Source organism: Chaetodon auriga, chromosome 16, assembly GCF_051107435.1.
Source record: "Chaetodon auriga isolate fChaAug3 chromosome 16, fChaAug3.hap1, whole genome shotgun sequence".
NCBI classification, from domain to species: Eukaryota; Metazoa; Chordata; class Actinopteri; order Chaetodontiformes; family Chaetodontidae; genus Chaetodon; species Chaetodon auriga.
Window position 1 is genome coordinate 15,751,413 of NC_135089.1, and position 25,233 is coordinate 15,776,645.

The 25,233-nt window shown below is 42.3% G+C and overlaps 1 protein-coding gene across 3 annotated transcripts in view; it reads left to right on the forward strand.

The window, feature by feature from the left end:
• arhgdig (Rho GDP dissociation inhibitor (GDI) gamma) overlaps positions 1–25,233 on the forward strand; it is a 29,176-nt gene that overhangs the window by 440 nt on the left and 3,503 nt on the right. The window contains exons 1-5 of one of the 3 annotated variants that reach the window (XM_076752137.1): positions 4,690–5,374; positions 15,338–15,511; positions 16,098–16,181; positions 22,872–22,948; positions 24,946–25,009. In XM_076752137.1, coding sequence (XP_076608252.1) covers positions 5,302–5,374; positions 15,338–15,511; positions 16,098–16,181; positions 22,872–22,948; positions 24,946–25,009 — 472 coding nt within the window. In that variant the 5' untranslated portion in view covers positions 4,690–5,301. Of the gene's footprint in view, positions 1–4,689; positions 5,375–15,337; positions 15,512–16,097; positions 16,182–22,871; positions 22,949–24,945; positions 25,010–25,233 lie in introns of those variants that run through there. The other 2 variants (XM_076752138.1, XM_076752139.1) reach the window with 2 other exon arrangements.

Below are 25,233 nucleotides of genomic sequence, written 5' to 3' on the forward strand. Positions count from 1 at the left end.
CTGTGCCAATAAATGACAGAAACATCGTAACCATTCAAATTCTGTGGTGGCGACATATGAAAGAATTTACTGTGGACTGACTCAAGAAGAAGAACACCGACACCTTTTCTCTGACTTTGTGCCAGTAACTAAAAGCCTTGCGAACAATAACAAGTCGAACCACTTTGACTCATACATCTTTAGTCTACTGCAACAGGTGACTCTCTGTGTGGGAAGCTAGCGAAGGTTTCCTCTGCTGTTTATCAAATCCACTGGTCTTTTGTTCCTGGAAAGACCAGCTGCAGTCTAAATTTATTTATATTGATAGGATTTGAAGCAAAGCATTATTTTTTAAAAGACTGTTCGTGATGACTATTTTCAGGATTATTTATGCACTTTGGAAATGACACACCTACTTGGGAAGGTGTGTGTTGTGTGTGAGTGTTTTAGACGTTGGGGTCAGGAATGCTCTGCACCCCCTTGTGATGAGACTGTATCACTCACCTCCGCTGTTGACGTACATGGGACAAAGATATGCATTCAGTCGGGCACACAAGTGAACTGCCAGACATGCAAAATACTGGAAATCTGTCTTTTGGGTGGACACACGACATTTATTGTTGTAGCATTCACAGCAGGCTTTTTGGAGCGTCCAAGGTGTTTTCAGCTCACCTGTGGCACCTCTAGTCATCAGTCCTGATCCTCTGAATGACTACATCCCACTGTCTGCCTGCACAGCTGAAGGAAATCTGCTGGTCACTGCTTGAGAAATGTATGACGAATGTATTATGATGGCTTACTGTTACGTTTTTGGTCTTTTATACTTTTGATGTATTTGAAGATATTGCAGTAGCAGTGTGAAAAATAAATGTAATGAGTGTTCCTGATAATTGCTTATGCCATTCATTAAAATTACAACTTCACTGATAATCTAATCAATGCTGAAAATGAAATGTAGTGGTGCTTTGAGCTAAATGCTAACATCAGCATGCTAACAGTGACGATGCTAGCGTGCTGGTTCTGCAGACAGGTATAATGTGTACCATGTTCATTATGTTAGTTTAGCATATTACCATGCTAACATTTGCTAATTAGCACTAAAGACAAAGCACCGCTGAAGCAATCGGAATTAGTTTTGTGGGACATTTTGTGTGTGTAGTTACGGAATGTGCGTGTTTATCATGATGTTTTGTACAATCTGTGGTTATGTGTCCCATTACTGATAATAATACCCTGTGAAGTTCCTCTCCTCTCAAAACTGGAACACCCAGTACAAAAAAGCCTCTTACACATTCCTTCATCCCCTGACAAACTTGATTCTTACCCTCAATCCTTCCACACTTGTCCAATCACCGCTTGACAAGCACCTTTGTACTTATCCGTCGTTCCCAGTGACTACCTTTACTACATCAAGTTATTATTCATTCCCTCAGAGAATTAGCGTCTGACTTATTCAGTCATTCTCATTCTGACTAAATCAGGCGGTTATGGTTGAATACACTCCAAATGAGTCGGGCTATTCTTTCCACATGAAGCAGAGATAAATGCTCCCACCCAACGTGATGTCGGAAAGCCATTTAGACACTGCTTATACACACACCCCAAGTGTATATGTGTGTGTGTGTGTGTGTGTGTGTGTGCGTGTGTGTGTGTGTTAGAGAGAGAGAGAGAAAGCAATTACCAGAGAACATGTACCCCCAGCTTAACGGAATAATTTACCAAATCAGTGCAGATTATGCTTGCAAATCCATGCGATATCAGTCCATGAATTCAATTTGAGGTGTGTTTTTGTGTGATTATTGTTTTTCTGCAGCTGTCAGCGTTGCCCTGCACCTAATCTAGGTGATAAAGCAACTTTTGACCGTGATCTTATTGACAGCAAAAGAGATAATGAACCCAGGACAGTGCTTAGACAACAGGAGCTTTAAATGAGCTTCTAACAGCTAGCTGTGGTTTTTGCGACTGGCTGTTCAGTGACGACAAATCTCAAAAACCACAACTTGTTGGTTTTACTTGGCACGTTTGTGTTGAACAAATGGGGTATAATGTGTTCATTAATGAGCTTTAGACATGCTGATAGGAGGATTCTTGTTACTTTCGGACAGAGCAAGGCTAGCTGTTTCCCCCTATTTCCAGTCATTATGCTAAGCTAAGCTAACCGGCTGCTAGCAGTAGCCTCATATTTACTGAGTGAGCATAAGAGTGGCGTTGATCTGCTCATCCTGCTCTCAGCAAGACAGCCAAAATGACCAAAATGCATGCATTTGTATTTAATTATTAATCTGATGGTGAAACGTTGTTTAGTCTTTATTTTCACTATTGTCATACCCAGTTTTATTTATATGCAGCATACATATCGCTATATTTAGCTCTGTACGGGCCTAAACAGATGACTGATGCACTCTTTCAGCTGAGGGTTGAACGGCTGACTTCACGTTATGAAGATAATACCTCAGCGCAGCAGGTCCTCGCCGGTGCCTGCAGAGCATTTTATCAGGGTTTTCCTGTTGGAGTAAAAAATGTGGGTCTGCATGGCTGAACCCTGGGGGGCTCCTTACGCTGAGACACTCTTTATGACACCATCCAGGACTACTTTGTTCAAGCACACATTTTATAGATGCCACTCATCCCACCGGGGACCGCTGCTGCTGCTGATTTATATTTCCATAAAGCAATATGGATATAATGGGTTTATGGCGCTGCTTGCTTTAGGACAGACAGGAGGAAGACGTGCTGCTGACACTGACAGGGGTGATTGGTAGGGCAAGGCAACGATGTTAAATCAGTTTTTACTGTCGTTAAGCATTTTAAAGTGATGGATTTGTACAACGAGGCTTGAGATTTTTACCAGTTTGAGGGGATTTTTTTATGGACTATGGTGAATGTTTATAAAATGGTCTCTTTAGCGTGAGCTCTGTTAGTCATGATTTCATCATATTGTGGCCGAGAGAACAGTGACCTCACCGTCTACGCTGACCTCCAGCTGTGCTTCACAGTAGTCCCTGCAGTGGTTTTGGCTGAAGCTTTCAGGCAGGTCATGTCAGGTTGGCCTGAAATTCGTGTTCGTATTCATACCCCTTTGGGCTCAGAAATAGCCTACAGTGAGGTTTATGTTTTAGAAACTTTTAGCCGACTGCATGCATGTTGTTCAATATTCAGTGTTTTTGGAAAAATCCATGATGACAAAATAGACTGTAGGCAGCTGGGAATGTCCCAGTTTATGCACAACATAATAGGATGTTAGTTTTTCAAGCACAGATAAAGAAGCACGCAAATTAAATGCTCTGAATTGTAAATTTTCATGTCTTCTTCTAAAAGACACCCAATATGTAAAAACACAGCTGATATGTCTCAACATTGAGGAAGTACATGCTGCCATTGATCTACATGTTAATAACTTCAGGCTGTTTTTCAAGTGATCTAAAAATACTGTCTAAATCATTTATGTGATCAGCCGTGAAACACGACTGATATCTATTATTCAATGAAAGACCAATACTGACCCAAATATAGGCTCAAAGGATGTTTATACTCCCTCTGTTCCAATAAGAACTCACTGCTTTTCGCTGGCAAGAAAGCAGAGAGGAAACTATCACCAAATTGAGTTTGGATCAAGACACAGCCTCAGCTCTGTCTCCTCTGCCTCAGTGTTTTTTCTTTTTTTTTTTTAATCTCGGCTCGCTTCCTCCCTCACTAATTTTCTGTCCAACCGCACGATTCGACGTCCCTCATTTATCAATCTGGACCGCTTCACCGCTAAAAACCTGCTCTTTCTCAGTCACTTTCTTGACTTTAAACATTAATTGCAATGTGACAAAACAAATCTGGGTCAGCTCACGGCTGATGTGTGGAATTTGCCCTTTAAGTCCAATACTGTGCGCGCATATCTGGGAGGGACAGTTCAGGGAAATTCACTGGAGCAGCAGCAGCAGTCAGTTACTGCCAAGCCATATCCTCGTGTTTTGAGTAAATATACATATGTGGATGCAAAATAACATGCCGGAGTCTGAGAGCGTGAGAGACAGAGAAAGAGAGAAGTTGTCTCACATAACACGACAGCTGAACAAGCACTGAATGACAGATTAACAAGGTGTGTGCGTGCAGACGTGTGTGAAAGGGTGTGTGTCTGATTGTCAAGTGAGGAGAAGCCAGTCCCTTTGTATTCTACAGTACCACAGCCTCTCTCATGGCTCCAGGGATCTCAGAGGAGAGAGGAGGGGAGAGACCGAGGAGAGAAAAGGACAAAATGATGACGGGAGAAAAAGATTGAGTGGAAATAAGAGCGTAAGAGTCATGATTGAAGCATACTGCTGCCAGGGTGTGGTCACTGAAACACAGAGGGAAATAAAGAAGAAGAAGAAGAGGGAGTGGAGAAGACAAATAGAGACACGGAGAGAGATGGCGTGACACAGTGATGAATAGGTGGAGGGAGAGAGTGGACACCACATGAGAATTCATAAAAGTGATGAAAAATGAAGAGGAAAATAAAAGCAAGAAAGAGTTGAAGGGGGTGGTGCGTGAGAAGGGATGAGGTGTGGAAAGGGGGGGGGGGGGTGAAGAGGAGGGAGAGAGAGAGAGAGTGAGAGAGAGAGAGAGGGAGGGGGGTAAAGGATGAGCTCATTGCAGTCTCTGGGCTGATGACACGAGGAGGAGGTGGAGGAGGGGGAGGAGGGGAGGGGTTTGCTGCTCGTCTGCGAATCGATAGCCAGTGTCTGAGTACCACACACGCACACACATACACACATACACACACACACACACACACGCTGCTGCAGACAGCTCTGCCGGCTGAACCAGCGTCTGCCTGCCTCCGTTCGCTTCCAGCATCCTCGCTCCTGCATGCAAACAACAAAGAATAAAGCTGACAGCATTTTAGCCTTAAGATTTCTTTCTTTCTTGCTCTAGTTTATTAAAGAGGAGAAGTGAAGAAAGCCGGCCGCCTCTCCCCCACCCTCCCTCCCTCCCTCCATCCTCTCTCTCTCTCTCTCTCTCTCTCTCTCACTCACACACATCCCCATCACATCCACACCCACACCCAAGGATACCCTCCCTGCCTCTCTGCCTGCATCTCCCTCACGCCAGCCCTTCTCCTCGCCCCCTTCAACCCCTCCAACTACATTTTTTTTTTCAGTTCCTCTGGGGAGGAGATGCTCGCCTGACCCCCCCCCCTCTATTCTTTCCAATCCAAGACTTTTTGTGGATGCTCTCCTCTTAAATCCGTACCTGCTCTGCTACTTTGTTGCTACCTGTGGAGGTTCCGTGGTTCTCTGGTTCTTCTCCTGCCAGCCGTCGCACAGGGTGCAGCCCCCGTAGAGAGGCACCATGCTGGGTTTGGACGTGTGTGAGTTTGGGGGTCAGGTGCTGGAGCTGCTGTGGCTAACTGTGTGCTACAGAGGTGAGGCGATGGAGGAGTTTGTGTGTGTGTGTGTGTGTGTGTGTGTGTGTGTGTGTGTGTGTGTGTGTGCTTGTGTGTGTGTGTGCTCTGGTTAATTAGTATAACTTCAATGACCCAAGTTATTACACTGTGTTAAATTATCTGTTTTATGGTGTTTACTTTAAAGGGTTCATAGAATATATATTCAAAATCGTGTGTGTGTGTGTGTGTGTGTGTGTGTGTGTGTGTGTGTGTGTGTGTGTGTGTGCCATTTGTATCAATCCTGGCGGGTGTGGACATTTTTATGTCTAACATGAAGCGCTGCCAAGACAAGCCAAAGGTGGCAGATCAATAACTATTGATCACATCCTACACTAGCTCCTGTGTGTGTGTGTGTGTGTGTGTGTGTGTGTGTTTTTGTGTGTGTGTCTGTGTGTGTGCACATGTGTGTACGCCTGTGTGTGCGTGCTCATCTGTGCATGTGTGCTGCCGGATTTTGTGATTACGTTTCTGCTCACATACACACACACAAAAGGGTGTGTGTCCATGGGAAATGTGTGTGTGTGCGTGATGACACAGCGTATGCAGGAGTCAAATGATGTTAACCATTGTCTGCTGTTACTTCTTCTTTTTTTTTCTTTTTTTTTGTATTTGCAATAGTGCTATATTTGTTTGGCAAGGTACCCCTCTGTGTGTGTGTGTGTGTATGTATGCATGTGTGTGTGCGTGAATGCGTGTGTGCGTGAATGCGTGTGTGTGTTCGCCACACTGCAGTAGCACTGAGCAGTTACAGATGGTGGAACAGTCCTGGGGTTTCCCCTCACACAGGTGTGTGTTTAAGAGTGTGTGTTTTATGAGATAAAGAGAACAAGACAAGTAATTTGAGAAGAGAGACAGAGAAACAGAGTGAGAGAGAAAGAGAGGAAAGATGCAGAAATCCAGACTGACAATGACAAGAGAGGAACCAGAAGAAAAGAGGAGATCATCTTCAAGTGAAGCTCTTGGAAGTGAAATGTGATTTACGATCCGAGGCGGCCGTGAATAATCTATTCCATTAACTCTGTGAATTTCAAACAGCAATTTGAACCGATCGCTCTGCTCCCGTCAGGATGCAGGGAGTCACCAACCTCATGTCAGAGCTTTCAGTCTGTTTCTGCTGCTGATTTACTCCTTCAGTGCCAGGCTCCCTGAAGCTCCACCACCCGTTCATCTCTTAAACATCTCAGAGAGCCACTTCTGAATCATTCGTCAGCTGATCGCTCCAAATGCGTCGTTTCAAAAAATTATTTGTTCATTGCTGTTTTTGCAGCTTCAAGCAAGGACAAACCGTTCACGGGGAATTGAAGGGATTTTAGCTGTGTCTGTACAGGTTTTGGTGGATATGACACATCGAATCTTGTCAAAAAACACTTGGCTGAGATTGAATTTTGAAAAAGGAGTAGGAGGGGGAGATTTTGATAGGAACGTGGGAGGTGACTGAGTGGAAGATAAATGGCGAGAGCAGGGAGCAAAATGACGAAGCGAGGTGGAAGGAGGGCGAGAAACGGAGAGGTGAAGAGATTTGGAGAAGAGGAAAAGAAGAGGAGGAGACGTGATGAGGGAGTGAAGTTATAAGGAGAGGAGGAGGGAGATGAGGTCAAACGGTTCGAAGAGAGTGAGTGGAAGATGAGAAGGAGGAAAAGGAGGAGAGGGTTTCTGCTAGCAGGAAAAAGAGGAGGAGGGGGTAAACATAAAAGAAAGGAGACAAAGGGGAACGTTGGCGGTTGAGATCGACATGTTCTGTCAGCAGCTGCTTCCAGGAAAGAAGGGAGAGCAGCTCAGGGTGTTTTAGTCTGTGTGTGTGTGTGTGTGTGTGTGTGTGTGTATGTGTGTGTGTGTGTGTGAGAGAGAGAGGGAGAGAGAGGGAGAGAGTGGGTGAGGCCCATGTGGCAGAACACTCTTCGTGAGCTGTCAATCAGCAAACACCAGCGCCGGCAGCAAGGAGCAAGTGTTCAAACAAGCTAATTGAAATCCTTTTTTCTCCCTTTCTCTCTCTCTCTCTCTCTCTCTCTCTCTCTCTCTCTCTCTCTCTCTCTCTCTCTTCATTTTCTCTACATTTTGAAGCTCATCCTTCCTTTCCTCTCTCATCCCTCCCTCAGTCTTTGTTTTGGACTGATTCCTGCTCTCTCTCATCCTCCCTCACCTTTTACCTTCCTCTGACTTTCTTTACTTCCCTCCTTTTGTCTTCCCTCCATCCCTTCTCTTTCTCCCACCATCAGATTAAACATCCTCCATCCTTCACTCTCTACTCGTCTCCTTCCTTCTCTCCTCACTTTCAGCTCATCTTATTCCCTGTCTTGTCTCTGTACCTGCTCACCTCACACTCTCTCTCTCTCTCTCTCTCACACACACGCACGCTGTCAGCTTGTCAGATGTGTTTAAGAAACTGTACTGTATCTGCTCCTCACATCATCCCTCCTCCTTTTTTTCCATCCCAGTAGTGATAAATGAGGTTGTACGGGAGAGCAGACACATACGAGACCAATCAAGTCAGTCAATTAGACAACCTGCTGTCTAAACAAGGCTGACAGAGCAGCTGAGGACATATTGCTGTGTGTGTGTGTGTGTGTGTGTGTGTGTGTGTGTGTGTGTGTGTGTGTGTGTTTGATGTACCTTCGTTTTGCTTTGTGTCTGTAGAGAGCTGAAGTCCTGACGTCACGTCCAGATAAGCTTCTGTAACTCATTCAGCATTTCTTTCATCACAGAACTAAACCTGTTCTTGGTCTTGGTAAAACTCTTCATGGCTCTCATGAAAGTTTACAAGCCTGCAGCACAGGCATTGTAACTGCACAGTGTAACTATAACTATTGCATCTATTATGTAACTATACACAGTTGTTACAAATGTCAGTGGGATTTTGAATGAGGTTTGGAAGTTTGGTCCCATTCCCAATGACTAAACCTGCAGCAGCTGGTTCTGACGTTTCCCAAAGACTGCACTACACTGTGACACATTACATGTATGAAAATGTTGTTTTGTGATTAGAGCTGCTCTGTGTTAGTGTGATTGCTGTTAGCAGAAGCACAATCACAGATCTTTTCAGCAGTAACTCTTCACAGAAATATGAAAGTGGCAAAACTGAACTGGGTGAAGTGAAAAAAAAAGTCATCAATCAGTAGCAAGACTTTAATACCTTTGCAGAACAGTGGCCACTCTGTCCACATGCTGCAATTACAAGTTCAAACTTTGAACTGCCTCTGCGATAAAATCACTGAAATGTTTATCTGTGAGGTTCAAATTTGTCATAGCAAGAATGCATGTGAGCTGGATTACTGCTGCAAAGAGGATATACGCTGTAGAGCCTGACAGATACACTAGTTTATCAAAGATATCGGTGGCAGTGTTGCACGATAAAAAACGAGAAACAGCAGTATCACAAAGATGCATCACACCCTAATCACTACTGAGAACTGTAGCATTACCAGCAAAGCACATTCAACAGTGAATTCAGTACTCTACAGGAGCTGCAGTGTCAGTCATGAGCGGGCCGAATCTCAGCGGCTGCCGTCATTTGTTTGTCATCTCAGCCTTTCATCAGCACGGAAACATTGGAAATGAGATTCCAACGATTTGCTGGTTAGCATGATGAAGTGTTATGAGTGTCTCCGGCGTTGACGGGCTGTCTGCAGCCTCACGCAGAAATCTTGCGGGTGACGGATCGATTCTGGTCGTGTTGTGGCAGGAGGGGCTGTGCACTGACAGCAGCCTCGGAGACAGAGGCTTTCATGGCCCGCTGTAATGATGTTATGTTGGCCATTCTTCCTTTACTGCCTTTTCCTTCATTGTAAAAGCTGTTATTGTCTTTGCAGAGCACTGAGAGATTCCTTTTTATCTTCCAGGGTGTGTGTGTCCTTTCGTATCTGTGTGTGTTTCAGTGTCCCCGAGGTCTCGTTATAGTATTAGAACAGAGCAGTGACAGCGGGCCTCAAAGGACTATAAAAAAACAGCAAATCAACGCTTACGGCGCACGCACTCGCAAACACACACATACGTAGCAGACACACACACACACACACACACAGTGAGAAAGAAGTGTTTTCCTGACACAGTGAACAGTTATCTGGGTTAAGGAAGGAGGAGGCAGACAGAAAGCGATTATTAAAACGGAGGAAGGCTGTTGAGGCAAAAGGAGAACAGTTTAACTTCGATTACTTCAGATGAAATTAAACATTTCCTGTTCAGTGTGTGAGATAATGCCCCATTTACGATACAGTATTTTCAATTAACCACGCCAAAGCAGGCCTTTTTCTTTATTCCATTTTCATCTTGGAGCCATTGTGTACATAAACACACAAACAATCCTCTTAAACTCAACACTTAAAGGGATTTACAGTAGTTTGCTCTTTGGTCTGAAACTCCATGCAAAAAGTTGTAAATTGAATTTTTTTCAGCTTGTTTTTTGCATGAGCTGAGTGGATCTAAACAAAGGAGACTTTGGTCACCTTTGGACAGAGCTATGAGTGTGATGAAAGGCCTGGCCACACACCAAAACTGGACCAACATGGACCTTTTTTCTGTGTATTTTGGACGAACAAGCCTGTGTGAGCCCTCGTTCTACCTGGGTCATGAGCTCATCACCTCAATACAACATCGCTTCCCAAAAACCTTGTTCTTAATTGGCATTACTCTCTGCCAGACTACTGACAGTGATGTCTGTGGATTATCCAGTCACTGGATCTTTAAGTGTACACCAAAGATGCATAGAAGTGTATCCCTCAACAATAGAGTGAGTCACATTCTGGATACAGACATTTGTGAAGGAACTAACAGACGAACATGTTCAGTGTGTGTGTGTGTGTGTGTGTGTGTGTGTGTGTGTGTTTGAGGTCTCATGTGAGCAGTCCTCTTTGAATCCCTCTTCCCCCTGAAGCCACCTCTCCCCTTCCGAACAGATTGTTGTGTTGATTTTCACTCAGCATGTTGGTTTAGTTCTACATATCAACAGATCTGTGTTACGGTTGTTCGTACTGGCTGTGAGTGGAAATGTGGTTTCATATGGCGACGGGGTTAGAACTTAGCGGGTGATGAAACTCTGAGGCAGTTCAAAACAGTCACTGTGGCTTTTATATAGACACAAGAAGATAAGTCATTGCGCATTTGCTGAAGTAAAAACAATGTTACTTGAGTTATTTAATTATTAGGTTTTGGCCCTCACGCAGCACACAGAGTGGTCTACATATCCACCGAAATAATAGAAATAGTCACTCAATGAAACAGTAATGAAGTCTTTTTTAGAGTGTTGTGCTGTAGCTTCCATCTTTAGACACACGTCCCTTCACTTTTTTGAATGTAAAAACAAAGTGAATAAATACATTCAGTTCCTCACCATCCATGGTTTGCAGAGTGCTGATTTACACTTGTAGCGCATATTTTACAGCGGGCATGTGTGTAATGATGCAGAGTACGCTTTCAGAAGCTACTGGGGTAATGAGGCGGTTTTATGGGCATCAAAGAAAATCCACCCGTTAATATCACATCACAGATGGAGGGGCTGAGGCAGTTGGAAAACGACACACATATTTCCACACGTGCAGAACAGACACACATGCGCACACACGGCTGGCTTTTCGTGAGTGTTAGCTTGTTTCTAACACCAGATTCACACAATATGGAGGGTTTTAGCCCTGCATGTTAAGGCTTAATTTAGCTGCTTTTTAATGTTTGGGCTTTGAAATACTCTTGTTTTCTCTTCCTTTAATAACTTTAATAAAATATATTAGGCCTAAATAGTGAAAAACGCAGAGCAACCTTTCTATAAAGTCCCAACCTCACCTGTGCATTGTTATTGGCTGGTGGCTACACACCCACTGCCCAAAGGTTGCAACCCAGAGATGTCCCGAGCACAGCAAAATAATAAGGAAATAAGAAAATAGGGGAGTCCTCTAAGTCCATCCATTATTTTTTAGGTAAATCCTCCATGGTATACCTTTAATAAGGTGCTCAAGGCACAAAATGTTGCCGAAACCATTTCAAGTTGCCGCATAAAGAGGCTGAATTTGCACATTGTAAATATTTGTATATATCTATAATATATCTTTTTCAAAAAATAGCATAAAAAACAGTCTCTGGATCAGATTCTCTGGTGCTGACTCGGTGTAACTGATGTTAAAACAAATTAGATATTTTCTTAGGCTGACAGGTTTCTACTACCACATGCTACAACTTTAAAAGAAATCCATATTAAAGCACTCAGTTGTAAAAGAGACCGTATCTCTGTGGACCGATGCCTGCCTTTTCAAATAAATGTTAATTTGATGCGGTTACTGTGACAGGTCAGCAGTCTGGAGATCAAAGAGGAGCTCTCAGATGTCAGAGAGCAAACTTGTTTTAATAGTAGCTCTGGAACATGTTTCATGCTGTGTGTGTGTGTACTCACGTGTGCACACACACACACGCTGGTGTGGGGGCAGGCTGCAGAGTTTGATATGTAAATACAGCTGGGTGAATCATTTATGAAGTCATATACTGTATCTGACATAGTGTAGAGTTTGATGTGTGTGTGTTTGTGTGTGGAGAAGCGAGAAGGAGAAATCAGCACCAGTGTGAACAGTTCAAACCAGGTGACCTCGCCTCGAGACTCTGGAAGTGTGACAGGAGCTCTTTGTGTTTTTCCTTTCAGCGGTGGAGCCGTACTTCCTCATGTTTCTCTGAGATCTTGAAACAAATATTGTCTGTTATGTATACAGAATTAGTTTCAAAATGTTTGGCTAATTTATGGTATTTCATGTTTTTATCACTCTATCGATTGCAGAAAAAATGTTAAAGAAGCTTGTCTTCATTTGCTGAACAACTTTTTTTTATAGTAGAAAGTAAACACCTGTGGGATAATGGTAATTCATCTGCCAAATCAAGGATAAACATTTCTGACATACTGAAAAAATCAAGAACAAACTGTGTGAAAAAATATCTACTTTTCTTTTCTACCAACTGTGCAGCTTTATTAACAAATCTGTGTGGGGACAGGGTGATAAACCTGTAAATCATCCGCAATTTATGCTGATTTAAAGGGGAAAAATCAACAAAACATCATCACTCATCACCTTTTAAGTGATGATGATGTACCAAAGATACCAAAATCATCCATGTGTCAAACCCAGAAGGTCATTAGCTGCAGCGCTCCACGCTAACAGTTGAGCACAGTTTGTGAAGTGACATGGACTTGTCTTATCCAAAAAAGCAGAAAACTTTACTGTGGCCATGTAACCATGGAAGAAAACATCCTGTTAAATAGATTTATGGAAACACTTGTGTACTGTGTGTGTGTGTGTGTGTGTGTGTGTGTGTGTGTGTGTGTGTATTAAAACTGATATGCCATGGATCTCTCTTACTGCAGGGGAAATAAATGCCCCGCTGTGAATATCCAGTCATATAAAACATATCCACACCAAAGGTGATGTCACTGTAAAGGGAGTTGAGAGGGTTGTCATGGCGACGTGTGAAGGCAGCCGGGTTCGGCCCTGACTGGGTGGGGTGCCGCTACACACACAGAGGAGCGCATGGGTGCACGTGTGCATCTGCATGTGTGTGTGTTGACACTTGTATTGGAGTTATTAAGTCCCTGTTTAACGCTTTTGATTTCCTCTAATGTTTACAGAACCTGTAACACTGTGCATTTAAATGCTTTTGGTGGGTTTGTTTGTGACTAAACTGTGTGTGTGTGTGTGTGAGTTTGTGTGTGCGCATTTGTCTATTGTCTGTGTCATCCAATTACCTCTACACACAGCCCAGAGCTGATGTACACCGAGCTGTCTCATTATGAACAGTGAAAACAGAACCAGAGGCTATTACACAAGCCTGTTACAGCACAGTAAATAGACATCCATAGCACAGTTCGTGTCTGTATGTTCTGTTCTCCAGATAATTGGAGTCTGGAGGTATGCGTTGTGCATTCGTCTTGGCAGCTATACCATGTTCTATTGTTGGAAATGATCTGTGTGTGTGTGTGTGTGTGTGTGTGTGTGTGTGTGTGTGTGTGTGTATGGGTGTTGTCCTTGTAAGCCGATGAGAGAACAACATATATGTGGCCCTCTCCTCAGCCATAAAATGGTGAAACATGTCATTTATTATTATTCCGCAAACTTTTGAAAAAATGTCAAGCACAACCACACGAACAGGCATGAACATAAAGACTTGAAAATGGAGTCCTTGACTTTGTTTATTATTGAGAAAAGTCAGTGTATCCTCACCCACAACATCACTGCAACTGGACAGAAATGAACATTATGACATTATGCCCACTCTGACCAATTCGTAATTTTTAAAATCTTTCCGATCTGAGTCTCTTGAAAATGTCCAATAACACACCACCTTTTGCAGTGTGGACATTGGTGCATCTTGGTAAATAACAGCCTGTGTTGTACCGTGTCCTCTTGGTATAAAAGTCTCACCTTTGTTGTGATGTGTTCAAAATGATAACTGTTCACAGTTTTGCAGAAACACTTGTTTCGTCAACCAGTTTACATAAAACTTCTGTGTTTTCATGACTACTGTCAACTGTGGTTTTGTCTACCCAAATCCCTCCGGTTATTTTTGCTATTCCAGTCTGCAAGCATTCACTCTCTGGAGGTGCGGATGAGGTGGAGATGCTAAAATGAAATTTCAGCTTGCAGAACACATTATCGAATGTCTGTAAAACCCAATATTGAATCAAATTCCCTGATGAAATCAAACCCCGGATGGCTGGAGCTGCCCTACATAGAGTAATATGCATCTTATCCCAGACAGTAAAGCAATCTTGCCTGTGCTGGTTGAGTTTTCAGCCACTGAAATATAACAGAAATATTTACTGCAGATGAGCTCTGCTGCAAATGTTATACACCTTTTCCCTCTTTGCATTTTCCAGGTGACTGTCAGGCAGAAGTCAGCCTTTTTTTTACCTACCATCTTCTCTGGCTGACAGAGACAAAACAGTTTTAAATTGAGAAGACTTTATGCCCATGTATAACAAAGTAAATTAAATAACACCAAGTTCAAATAAAACCAGCTTCTTCTCAGCTTATACTCACAACAAACCTATCATTCATACCAGTGCCCATGTTTTTGCACTTGTAGAGGATACACGTGAAATACTATAGCTCGCTAAAATGAATGCATTTTATGATCGTTTTGGAGGATGCATGGTGCTGTTGAGCTAGTTTGGCAGACAAACATCTTGATATTTAGCCTACCCTGATTAAAACTGTTGGCAAAAATAATGGATAAACCATTGAATCAGTTCGGTAAAAGTAATACTTTAAGCCACTCAAACAGTTAGCTTGTAGTTAAATTATGGATAAACCATTGCTAAAAGTAATGCTAACTGGCTATGGTGGCTAAAATTATTTTTTTTAGCTAAAATTAATGGATGCGTGATTGAAACAGTTAGCTAAAGTAACGTTTTGAAATGTTGAAAATGTTATCTGAAAATAATGTAAGTAAATAATGAATTATTAAACAGTAGTTTTTTGCTAAAATTAATGGCTGGACCAGTAAGCAAAATAATGAAACAGCTAGCAAAATAATGGCTAAACAGTTAGTGGATAATTCCTGAACTAGTTAAAAGTACAAAACATTGCAATAGTTAACTAATATACGTGGTGTTAATGGGTAAATGTTTGAATTATTTAGCCAAAGTAAAAATGAAAAGCTAAAAGTAGCCTAGTAGTTCAATTCGCTAGCTTAAGTGGTGGATAAATGGTGAAAGCTAGTTGCTGGCTAGCTAACAGTAGGTAAAGGGTGAAACATACAACTTCTGCTACTCCAAGTGGTAATTAGTATAAATGCAGACATGACCAAAAAATGACCACTTCAATTGTGTGAAACAATGATTGTACAAATATAGATTTGGGTATGTGGGGATATGTCAGACTTGAAAATGTTGGGAACTGCTTTGGAAAAACACCTGCAAGTACTGCGACATATAAAAATAATATTACCTCTAACAATCTTGTCCCTTCTTTCTGGAAGGTCTAATGGCTGACAACAATGATTTCGCTATTGAGGAGGACGAGGATGAGAAAAAACTAAACTACATCCCTCCAGCCCAGAAGTCTCTGATGGAGATTCAGGAAATGGACAAAGAGGACGAGAGTCTGGTCAAGTACAAGAAGACCCTGCTGGGGCCGGTGCCAGTTACAGCAGGTGTGTATGTGTGTTTGTTGTCTACCTGAAGTGATCGAGGAGCTGGTTATTCATCCAGTGTTACTGCAGCTTTAATAATACCGCTCACTCAATATAACGACTTGGTGCATAGTTCCTCGCAGTCATCAACTTCTGATCAAACACACACACACACACACACACACACACACACACACACACACACACACATACTGGAAAAGACTTGCTTGCCTCAGCATCTCTAATCCAGCTTCCGGGCCATGACAGCTGATATCAGTAGAACAGCTCTGACTCCCCCACTGCTGTATCTCAGCACCACCTCACATACATCTTGGAAACACAGAATCCAGCAGTAAAGGCTGTAACGAGAGAAAGGAAAAGCAGAGAGGTGCAGAGGGGAGAGGACTTTATCGTCAAACAGAGGCCATTTATATTTCAACCTGTCCAGGCTGAATCGTTTATAGTCATATCTTAACTTGCTTTGTTGTTCAAGCATTGCATTTTCCATTTTTTCCAAAATGTCAAACAATGCCTTTAACAAATAGATGAATGAGTGAATGAAGGAACGAATGAACACTGCACTGACCACGTTGCTTTTCCTCTGCAGACATCTCTGTGCCTAATGTCCAGGTGACCAGAATGACCCTGCTGTGTGACGAGGCTCCTGAGCCAATCACCGTGGACCTGACAGGTGCGCCCTTCTTTCATCACCTTTTCACTCTTTTGTTCTTCTCCATCCAACCTCACTTATCTCCCTTAAGTCATGGATGTGGTGTGGCGCTGCTATACTCTCACTCCCAAAACGGTGTCACAAATCACTGATATACCCTGAAGCAAGGCATCTCAACCCACTGTGCTGCAGTTTATGTGCAGAGAGACTGCAGTGGGTGTGTCCATGTGTGACAGACTGTTTGTTTAGTGGGCAGTATTGACATCTTCCCCAGGGTGCAGGCGAAAGCGACATGCAGAGAAGGAGAGTGAGGCGGCTGCCGGTTTATGTGTGTGTCAGTGTGTGCGTGCATGGCAATCAGGTGGCTGCAAAGAGATTATGTCACTCCCTACCGGGGACAAAGTTGAGGAAAGGATCAATCTGTGTGTGTGTGTGTGTGTGTGTGTGTGTGTGTGTGTGTGTGTAGGTTCACCTATCATTGGCTTGTGTGTCAGGGTGTGTTTGTTAGACGAGACAACACCTGCTGTGGCTGTGCGTGCTCATCTGTTTGCGTGTGCGCCTGATTTCACTGACTTTTCCTTAGCCTGAGGATTTCCCTGCCCGTCACGTACACCACTACACATACATGTACATTCACACAGAAAAAGACACCGTCTCAGACTGCTAATAGGAAAGGTCACCCGGTTGCTAGGCGATACTGACTTTGTACGATGCAGTGTCCTCTGATTCAAACACGGACAGATAGAAAGTATCTGGCAGCCTTTAATGTGCGCGTTTCAGTGTGTAATGGAAGATCTGCTGAATTGCACGAAATGGGAAGAGCACGCTGTTCTCCCACACCAGACAGATCTAATGCTTTCACATCTGATCTCAATCATAGATGATGGAGGAAGAGAAAGGCGGATGGAAAATCAATTGAGTAATCTCGGGTTGGAGTCGGGCACTACAAGTTTTAAACAGAAAGATTGTATTACAAACTGGGGGCGTTGAGTTTAAAGGGGCACTCCGCCGATTACAGACATGAAGTTCAGTTTACTTCTCACTAGGAGTACTGAACAGCCTATATTAACCCTGGTGATGTCATAGTGATGTCATCAGGGTTATCACATGGGATTTGAGATTCAGATTTGTTCAACAAGGAGCATTACAAACTGCAGGTGTGGAGTTTAAGAGATGTGGGTGTTTTCCAGGCAGGGAGGGTCTAATGAATGATGGCGTTCACTTGAATTATGGGAAATGTAGGATGCAGCAGTTTTAGATCTTGGCCCATACGAGAGGCTTAACGTCAGGACATCTTGGGCTCTGCTGCAAAACATTTGACCGTTCTTTTTCTAATATGTCTCTTACAAGTTCCTGCTGGAGTTTAAAAAACATGGACATTATCAAGACAGAGAGGGTCTAAATCACAGAGATTTATCAAATAAATAAAAATCATCCTCTGCGGATACACTGACTGTATACATATACTCATTTGCTGAACCAAATATGTTTCAACATGCTTTTTTTTCCTCTCAAAGGAGCTTCATCAATGACAGAAATCGTTTGTGAAGTGAATTTAATTAAGGCTCCGGTTGTTTATGGTGGTTTTACAGAGGCACTTTAACACAGTTAATCTGAGCACCGTTTCACCAATTTTGAGTCATGACCTCATTTCCTCTTGCATTAATCGTGTGTTTTTCTAATCAAAACAAACATCTTACCAATGCATGAGCTTGCGAGAGCCCCATAGGACTTGCAAATGTATCTGCTTTTTGTGATCAATGACCATTTGTGAAACGGGTCCCTGCTGATGATATTGTGAAGATTAAAGGCTTTGAGAGTGTCCCTTCTGTCATATCTGACCTACTGCATCTCAGTGCCTGCTCTTCGTCCTTCCAGGCAGACAAAATACAATTTCCAATACAGGAAATGCCCTTTCAGGGCTCTTTTAGAAAGACTTGATTCCACTGTATCTAAATCACTCTGTATTCATTGCTGTTTTTCTAATGTAATGCAATGTACCTGGAAAATCTTGCTGAAAATACTGAAAATTAGCGTTTTTCCACATTTCCCCTGAAAGCTGTTCAAATGAAGATTAGGTTTAATTTGGATAAATGTGTGCATTCGTGTTGCACAGCTAAAGAGAAAAAGAGAGACTGCTGTGTGAGAGAAAAGCATCTTTAATCATTAATCTACAGAGTAAGCAGCGGTGTAATAATCGGTGCTGCTGGTGTATCATGTTGCAGCCAGATAGCCGGGCCGGCACCAGGCTGGATGCGAAATGGACTTTCCATTGGAGGTTGAATGAATTAGAGGCCTCATTATACACTATAGGCTGTTACCAATACAGCATGGTGTGCTAAGTGGTGACGGGCATTTACCACTCTGCACGTGTGTGCGTGTGCTCGTGTTAGAGAGAGTGGACATGGTGAATGCATTGCACCATGGTAGAGATGATTGTTCTGCAAGATACCCAGTGAGACACTGTCTGCACGCTTGGCTTGTTGTCCTCATCAGAGACCTTTAACATCTGGCAGGTTGTTTGGATGCGTGTCTCTACCTTAACTCCTCAAGTTCACACCTGCTCCCTCATGCAGCCAGAAGGTGTGAACTTTCTGTGTACAGTGAACCTCTGAGTCAACACAGACAACAACAGGACAGATGCTGCTCAGAGCTTTTGCTTTATGGTCCACTGCAGTAGAGTTTATGATATATTGTATAAAGTAGGTTACAGTCAAACAGCCTTTCAATACCACCCTTATCTGATTCTGCAGTTTTGTTCATATGAACAATATCGTTGTTATGCTTTTCCAAATCTTTACATTGTTGTTTCTGGAAAAATTTATGACTTATAATTGCCTAATCCAACATAGTGACAATCTTAACAGACAAATAAATTGTGTAGTCTGAATCCTCCATGAGAATATATCCCCAAATCTCGTAATTTTGTCCATCATTCAGATCCAGGAGCTCAGCAACACACAGTAGCTAAAACAAAACAACCTTGGAAGGCAACAAATAGACGCAATATAATGATAATTTGAAAGAGAAAATGGGTTAACTAGAAAATGATCACCCAAAATGTCCATTCTACATTCTAGGTGATCTGGCTGAACAGTTATCCTGCTTACGACCTGCCTGACGTTCTTCCCCTCCACTTGCTCATCCTCATTTTGAATTCATCGCTCAGTTCTTCCTCCAGAACTCATTCACTATATCGCTACCACTTAATCATCACTGCTGCTAGACTCTGACTTTACTTTCGATTTATTCTTGAAGACATGACTCAAAAAATTACAGTTTCTTTGTCATATTAGTTGTTGCCCGTGTTTAGATCAATAGCCAGGACGTTGATGCGTAGAAACATGATTTTTTTTTTTTTTTTTTTTTTTTTTTTACATTTTTTTTAGGCTGAGCTGACAGCACAAAAACAATTTCTTATGAGTTTGTGTGTCTCAGTGGATTCAGCAATACGAAAGCCAGAGATAAGGATTCATTGCCTAGAGGGGCCACACATGCAAAAAACATTGTAACACTGTAAGCACAATACTGCGACCTAGTTTGTGTAAGTTGAATGTCATGATTTATATTCTACAACAAACATTGAACATTTTATGATAAAGTGTGCTGTAAACCTTTATTTCTATGTTGTTATTTCACCGCAATAGCACTGTTACAACTTTCTGAAATGAAGACAACATCCAAACTTTATTGTATCCTTGAGCCATGTTTTTTAAATTCTATGTCTCAGCTGATAACACACTACACAACCATATGTCCATGCTATAAGGCTAAATGCAACACTTTGCTCCATGATATATGGTGTGTCACATTCAGTACTGTGTGGCCCGCTGCCAGACTCCACTACACCAAGCAATATCCTTGACTGTGACTTTTCAGTGCTCTGGTGGCCTAAATGTAAGCAGCGGCTTTGTTAAACTTTCATGTTCCCAGCATTCAGGGTTGTTGTGCTGAGCACGCATGCTGCTGCACATTACTCACTCACATACGTTCACACCGAGCAAGCGGACGCTTTTCTTTGCTCCACATTTATTATGTGCTGCTGGTCGACTGTAATGTCAGTAATATGTGACCACTTAAAGGGGATTTGGTTTTGTGACATTCATATGAAAATGGGAGGACTCGTTCAGAGGTGGGCAGGGAGTGAAAAGAACCGGATGCTAGCCTGAACGCCTTGCAAAGAGCAGAGGAGGAAAAGGACGAAGGCTTGAACCACAGGCCGCTGTCTAATCTTCCCTTTATCCGAACCTAATGATGGTTGTCTCCTATAAACCTTTTGCTCATTTGTCATCCAACATATTTAGTGCCTAATTTCACAATATCTAATTAAAGAGACAACCTGCAGCAGTAAAGGTTCTTAACAGTTTCCCAGCTGACATGAAATCAGACTCATCATCTGACTTCAGTGTTTGATATTATCAGTACTGGTGGAGGGAGTGCTGAAATTAGATTTATTTATTTAATCAAGCAGCAAAATCAGGATGTAGAAATACCCATTACAAATCCTGCTTTAAAAAAATGTATATTTGTAAAAGTTAAAGTGCTTTTTATCCAGAATCATATTCCCCTTTGAATGAACTGCAATCAAATTTAAATTTGTCATGGACTTTGGTTTGTGGCTAAATACCTGTAAAACTAATGATATTCGCATTGGCCTCAGCTGAACTTTGGCTTGAGTGCTGATTAGCAAGTTTCAACATGCTAACACACTAAACAAAGACGCAAACATCTGCTAAACATCAGCATAAAGTTGTGAGCATGTTAGCATGCTGACATTAGCATTCAGCACAACTCACTGCTGTGTCAAAGTACGCTCCCATAGAGCTGCTAGCATGCTAGCTGGAAACTCTCTGTCTTGTTATGTTGTCACTGATCAAGGTGGCACTATTATTATCTACTTGATAGACAGGTGGGTAGTTTAATGTGCAAGAATGCATAAAATTTCATAAACTGACTCATGCATTTGGAATTAAGATTTTATTCTTAACAGTAAACTACTGGTAATTTAGGGTTTCGTTGCAGGCTACAGTAAAAGCATGTCTACTGGTATCTCATGCAGCTGCAAAAAGTAAACAAACGTGGTGAAACCCGCATTTCTCAGTTCACTTATTCCTCAATATTTTACCCTTTTCTGGCCAATTTCTCTACAATCAGTAGATTATTTGCCACGTGTAAGCTTCAGCTGTGTGTTCAATGCATGCATTTGCCTGCACATGTGCACTCTTGCATGCATACTTGCATGAGTACATATTGTGTGTGTGTGTGTGTGTGTATGTGTGTGTGCATGAAGAGAACAGGTAGACAGCTCTCCACACTGACCTATTTTCTCAGTCAGACGCTCTCAGGGGAGGCCGGCATCTTTTCTCTTTTCTTGCTTCGTCTCCTGAGACAAGAGAAAGAAGAAGAGAAGACGAGGCACAGGGAGGAGACAGGAGAGGAGGGTCACGTACTGCAGTTCATAGAGGGAGGCAGACTGAATGAAATTAGATTGAGGCAGCGATGGAGCAGTGAACAATGTCAGCCACCGAGGAACAGCTTTATTGGCTCGATAACATACATTTTTGTTTTTATCTAAAAGGGAGTTAAAGTATTTCATATGGTGGCAGAAAGCTCTGGACCTCAGGGGGACACGGAGAGTCAGTCAAAGTGAAAACAGTCAACATAAGCAGAGTTGAAAATCGGAGGGAGCGATATGCCGTGTCTTGGAGGCTTTTACTTAAAGTGGCTAAATGTGCATATATTTTTAATATTGGTGAGGCCAGTGGGAGTCAAACGTCTAACCCTGTGCTCCTCTGAGGGAACCATGTACCATATGCTCTGTTTGTGTGCGCGTTATCTGTAGGTCACTTCCTTTCTTTGCATGCCGGCCTTCTTCCACACATCACCGCTGTCTGTTTTCATTCACCCCACTCCTCTATCTCTCCTTCATCTCCTCTCCTTCCTCTGTTTCTCTCTGTCCATTAGGAAGCACTCAGGACTGATGGTCGGGTTTAAATTGAGATATAAACTGATTAGGCAGTGGATGCATTTCTGATTGTGGTGCACTTTTACAATGGCTCAAAATACTTTTCCCCCTTCAGTATGAACCCATTCAACTCCACAACACAACAAAGACAGTTTAGTTGTACAAACAAGCTATTCTGGTTTTATCAGTAACACTTAATAACTGGTATGTGAGAACTGCACTGGGGCATGAACCCCACCTTAAAGCATGCCTTTAATTCCTCTTATGTGTATATTTGTATGTGTATGTGTATATTTGAATGACTTTATTATCCACCCTGCTCATCATAATGTACACCACTAAGCAAACACGCTGGTGCATATTCCACAGCCGCAATTCTATTGAACAAACAAGTGCTAATGGCCTCTGAGACAATCTTTCATACTATAGTCTGTATTTTAAATTTAACTCATTTTAACAAACTGTGCACCTTTTTATTCCTCATTGATGACAAAATCCCTTTTTTGTGCATGTGTTTTGGTTTTGTTCCTTTGGCCATTCATTTTTTTCTCTGTACCTGTTTTATATCCATTTAGAATTTTAACTGAAGCTCAACAACTCTTTTATCTCCCATTTTTGAGAAAATATTAAAGAACTCTAATTTGCTGATAAACGTTTTCGGTGTAAATCAGCAGCATCACCAAAAGGTGATGTCATATGTGTCATGTTGACCAGTGAGTGATGTTTCATTGTTGTTGTTTGTGCAGGAGACCTGAAAGCCATGAAGGAGCAGACCCTTGTCTTGAAGGAAGGAGCGAAGTACAGAATAAAGATAGAGTTCAAGGTAAGAGGGATAGAGGCAGTCACAAAGGTGGATGGAGAGATTAACTGTGCATGGATGAGTTATTGTGTGTGTGTATGGATGGAACGAACAAACAGATGATCAGGTATTTGCTGTAAGAGATAGAAGAGGAGAGAGACCGTGCTGAGTAAGCCACCATGTACTATACAGTCAAACCACGATATCAAACAAGGCCATTATCATATTTAATGAGTCTGTGCAGTGCCGTTTCATTTTATAGTGCAAGTAAGGATTCGTGCTGGATAAGCAACTTCGTCAGTAAGTTAGTTTCTCAAGTCTGACAATTCCTAAAATTAGAAAGTCATTACTTTTAAACGCCTTTGATTTCAGCCGTGCTCGCGAGGTACCTTCATGGATGACAATGTCAGTTTGGGCTTTCACCTTTCACCCTCCATGCTTTCTCACACCTCCGTCCTCTTCCCTCTCCTCCCCCGCCCCGATACAAATAAACCTCTCACTGTAAACACACCACAGCAGCTATTTCCCAAGCTCATGTCCTCTATGTCCACTATAAATAAATACAGACTGGGGATGGAGACATGTTTTTGAAAGGAAATGCAGAAGAGATATTCACAAGAGAAGGAGTGTACCCAGCAGCCAGAGGATGTTTATGGGACAATGAGAACACTAATAATTATTAACTATTTTTAGATTTGCCCAGTTAGCCACAGTAATAGGGAAGATGCACCAACAAACAACAATATCGACCCAGGAATACAAGCCACATCACTACTGGCTGTTATATAATGGGTTAGGGCTGTTTAGAGGTGAGTTGTCCTCATCCGAACTACGCTTGATTCAGTAGCTGTTGTTACTGTTTGTTCATCATATGCTGCTAAAAAACGCTCAGGAACAGGCTGAAAACCAGATCAACTTTTGCCTCCGTGAATTGACTGAGAGTGATTCAGACTGTGGGGAATATTTCTGTACTGGATAGGACACTAAGATCTGGATGAATGTTATTTAAACAAAAGAAGATTTAAAAAAAAAAAAAGGAGAGAAAAGACAAAAACATGAGAGGGTGAGAACTTTATTTAGTATGGATAAAAATGTAGATGTAGGGGCCAATTGCCAATTGAATACACATGTTTTTGTTGAAATGAAGAGAGAATAGCTATAGAAAGAAAATAGGTGTGTGTGTGTGTGTGTGTGTGTGTGGGGATGGACTAGAGGCAGTACTCCTGGGACTTGGTCCTGAAGGGAGAGGGAGATGTGCAGGGAATGACCAAATAGCTGAGAGAGAGAGGGACTGCACTCTGCTGTGAGGACACCTGCTGGACAAACGGCTTCACTGCCGTCTATGAATGCAGCCTCACATGGAACATGAAGGCTCATTAGCGTCATGCATTCATTAAAGCATGGAACTGTATTCACATGAAGTTATTAATGGGACACTGCTTTGATTTTACAAAGTTCGGTTTACTTGCTGTTTGAAGTACTTCACAGCATGTAATAAACTGAAGATGGGGATTTAAAAGGCATTTAGAAGGCAAGCAATAAAGGAAGCTGTTAAGTTGCATTGTGGGTAATGTAGCGTTCACTGTTTTGGAACCAAAAGTCATGATATCTTGGCCTCCACTGCTTCAGTATATAATGGAAGTGCAATACTAAATCACTGGAGTGCACGGGAGTACTTCAAATGAATATTTCAAATGTGTAGAGAAACTACATTTTCGTCATGTTCTGCCAAGTGTCCAGGGCCTTCTTTCTGTGTGGAGTTGGCATGTTTTCACTGTGTCTGTGTGGGCTCAAAAGCTCCATTTTCTTCCCAAAGACAAATGCACAAATGCATGCAAAGTGTGCTGAGGGAAGCTGAGCTGGATGGATGTGTATCTGTGTTCATGGAGGAATAATGAACCACATAACAAGTTTATAAATTCATGTCGTGTCACTCTGGCTCATGCCAATTTTGGGGTACCAGCTTTGCTAGTAACTGACAGAAAAGTCCATGCTAACATCTGATGAAACTGTGTCTGCAGGTGAGCAGAGAAATCGTTGCTGGCCTGAGGTACAATCACGTGGTCCGCAGAAAAGGAATAAACGGTAAGCCTAATGCAGCCACATACCGTATGCCAAACCTACTGTACCTTGTTAAGACCATGTACATGAGTACCCAGCTAGTTTTCTCCTTGATGCTCATCATAAAGTGATGTAAAGCCCATAAACACCAGTTAATGTTCATGTTTGTTATTTATGACTTGCAGTTTGACAGAATACACTTCAGATGATTATACATGCAGCTACGCATCCATCACGTGTGCTGTGGC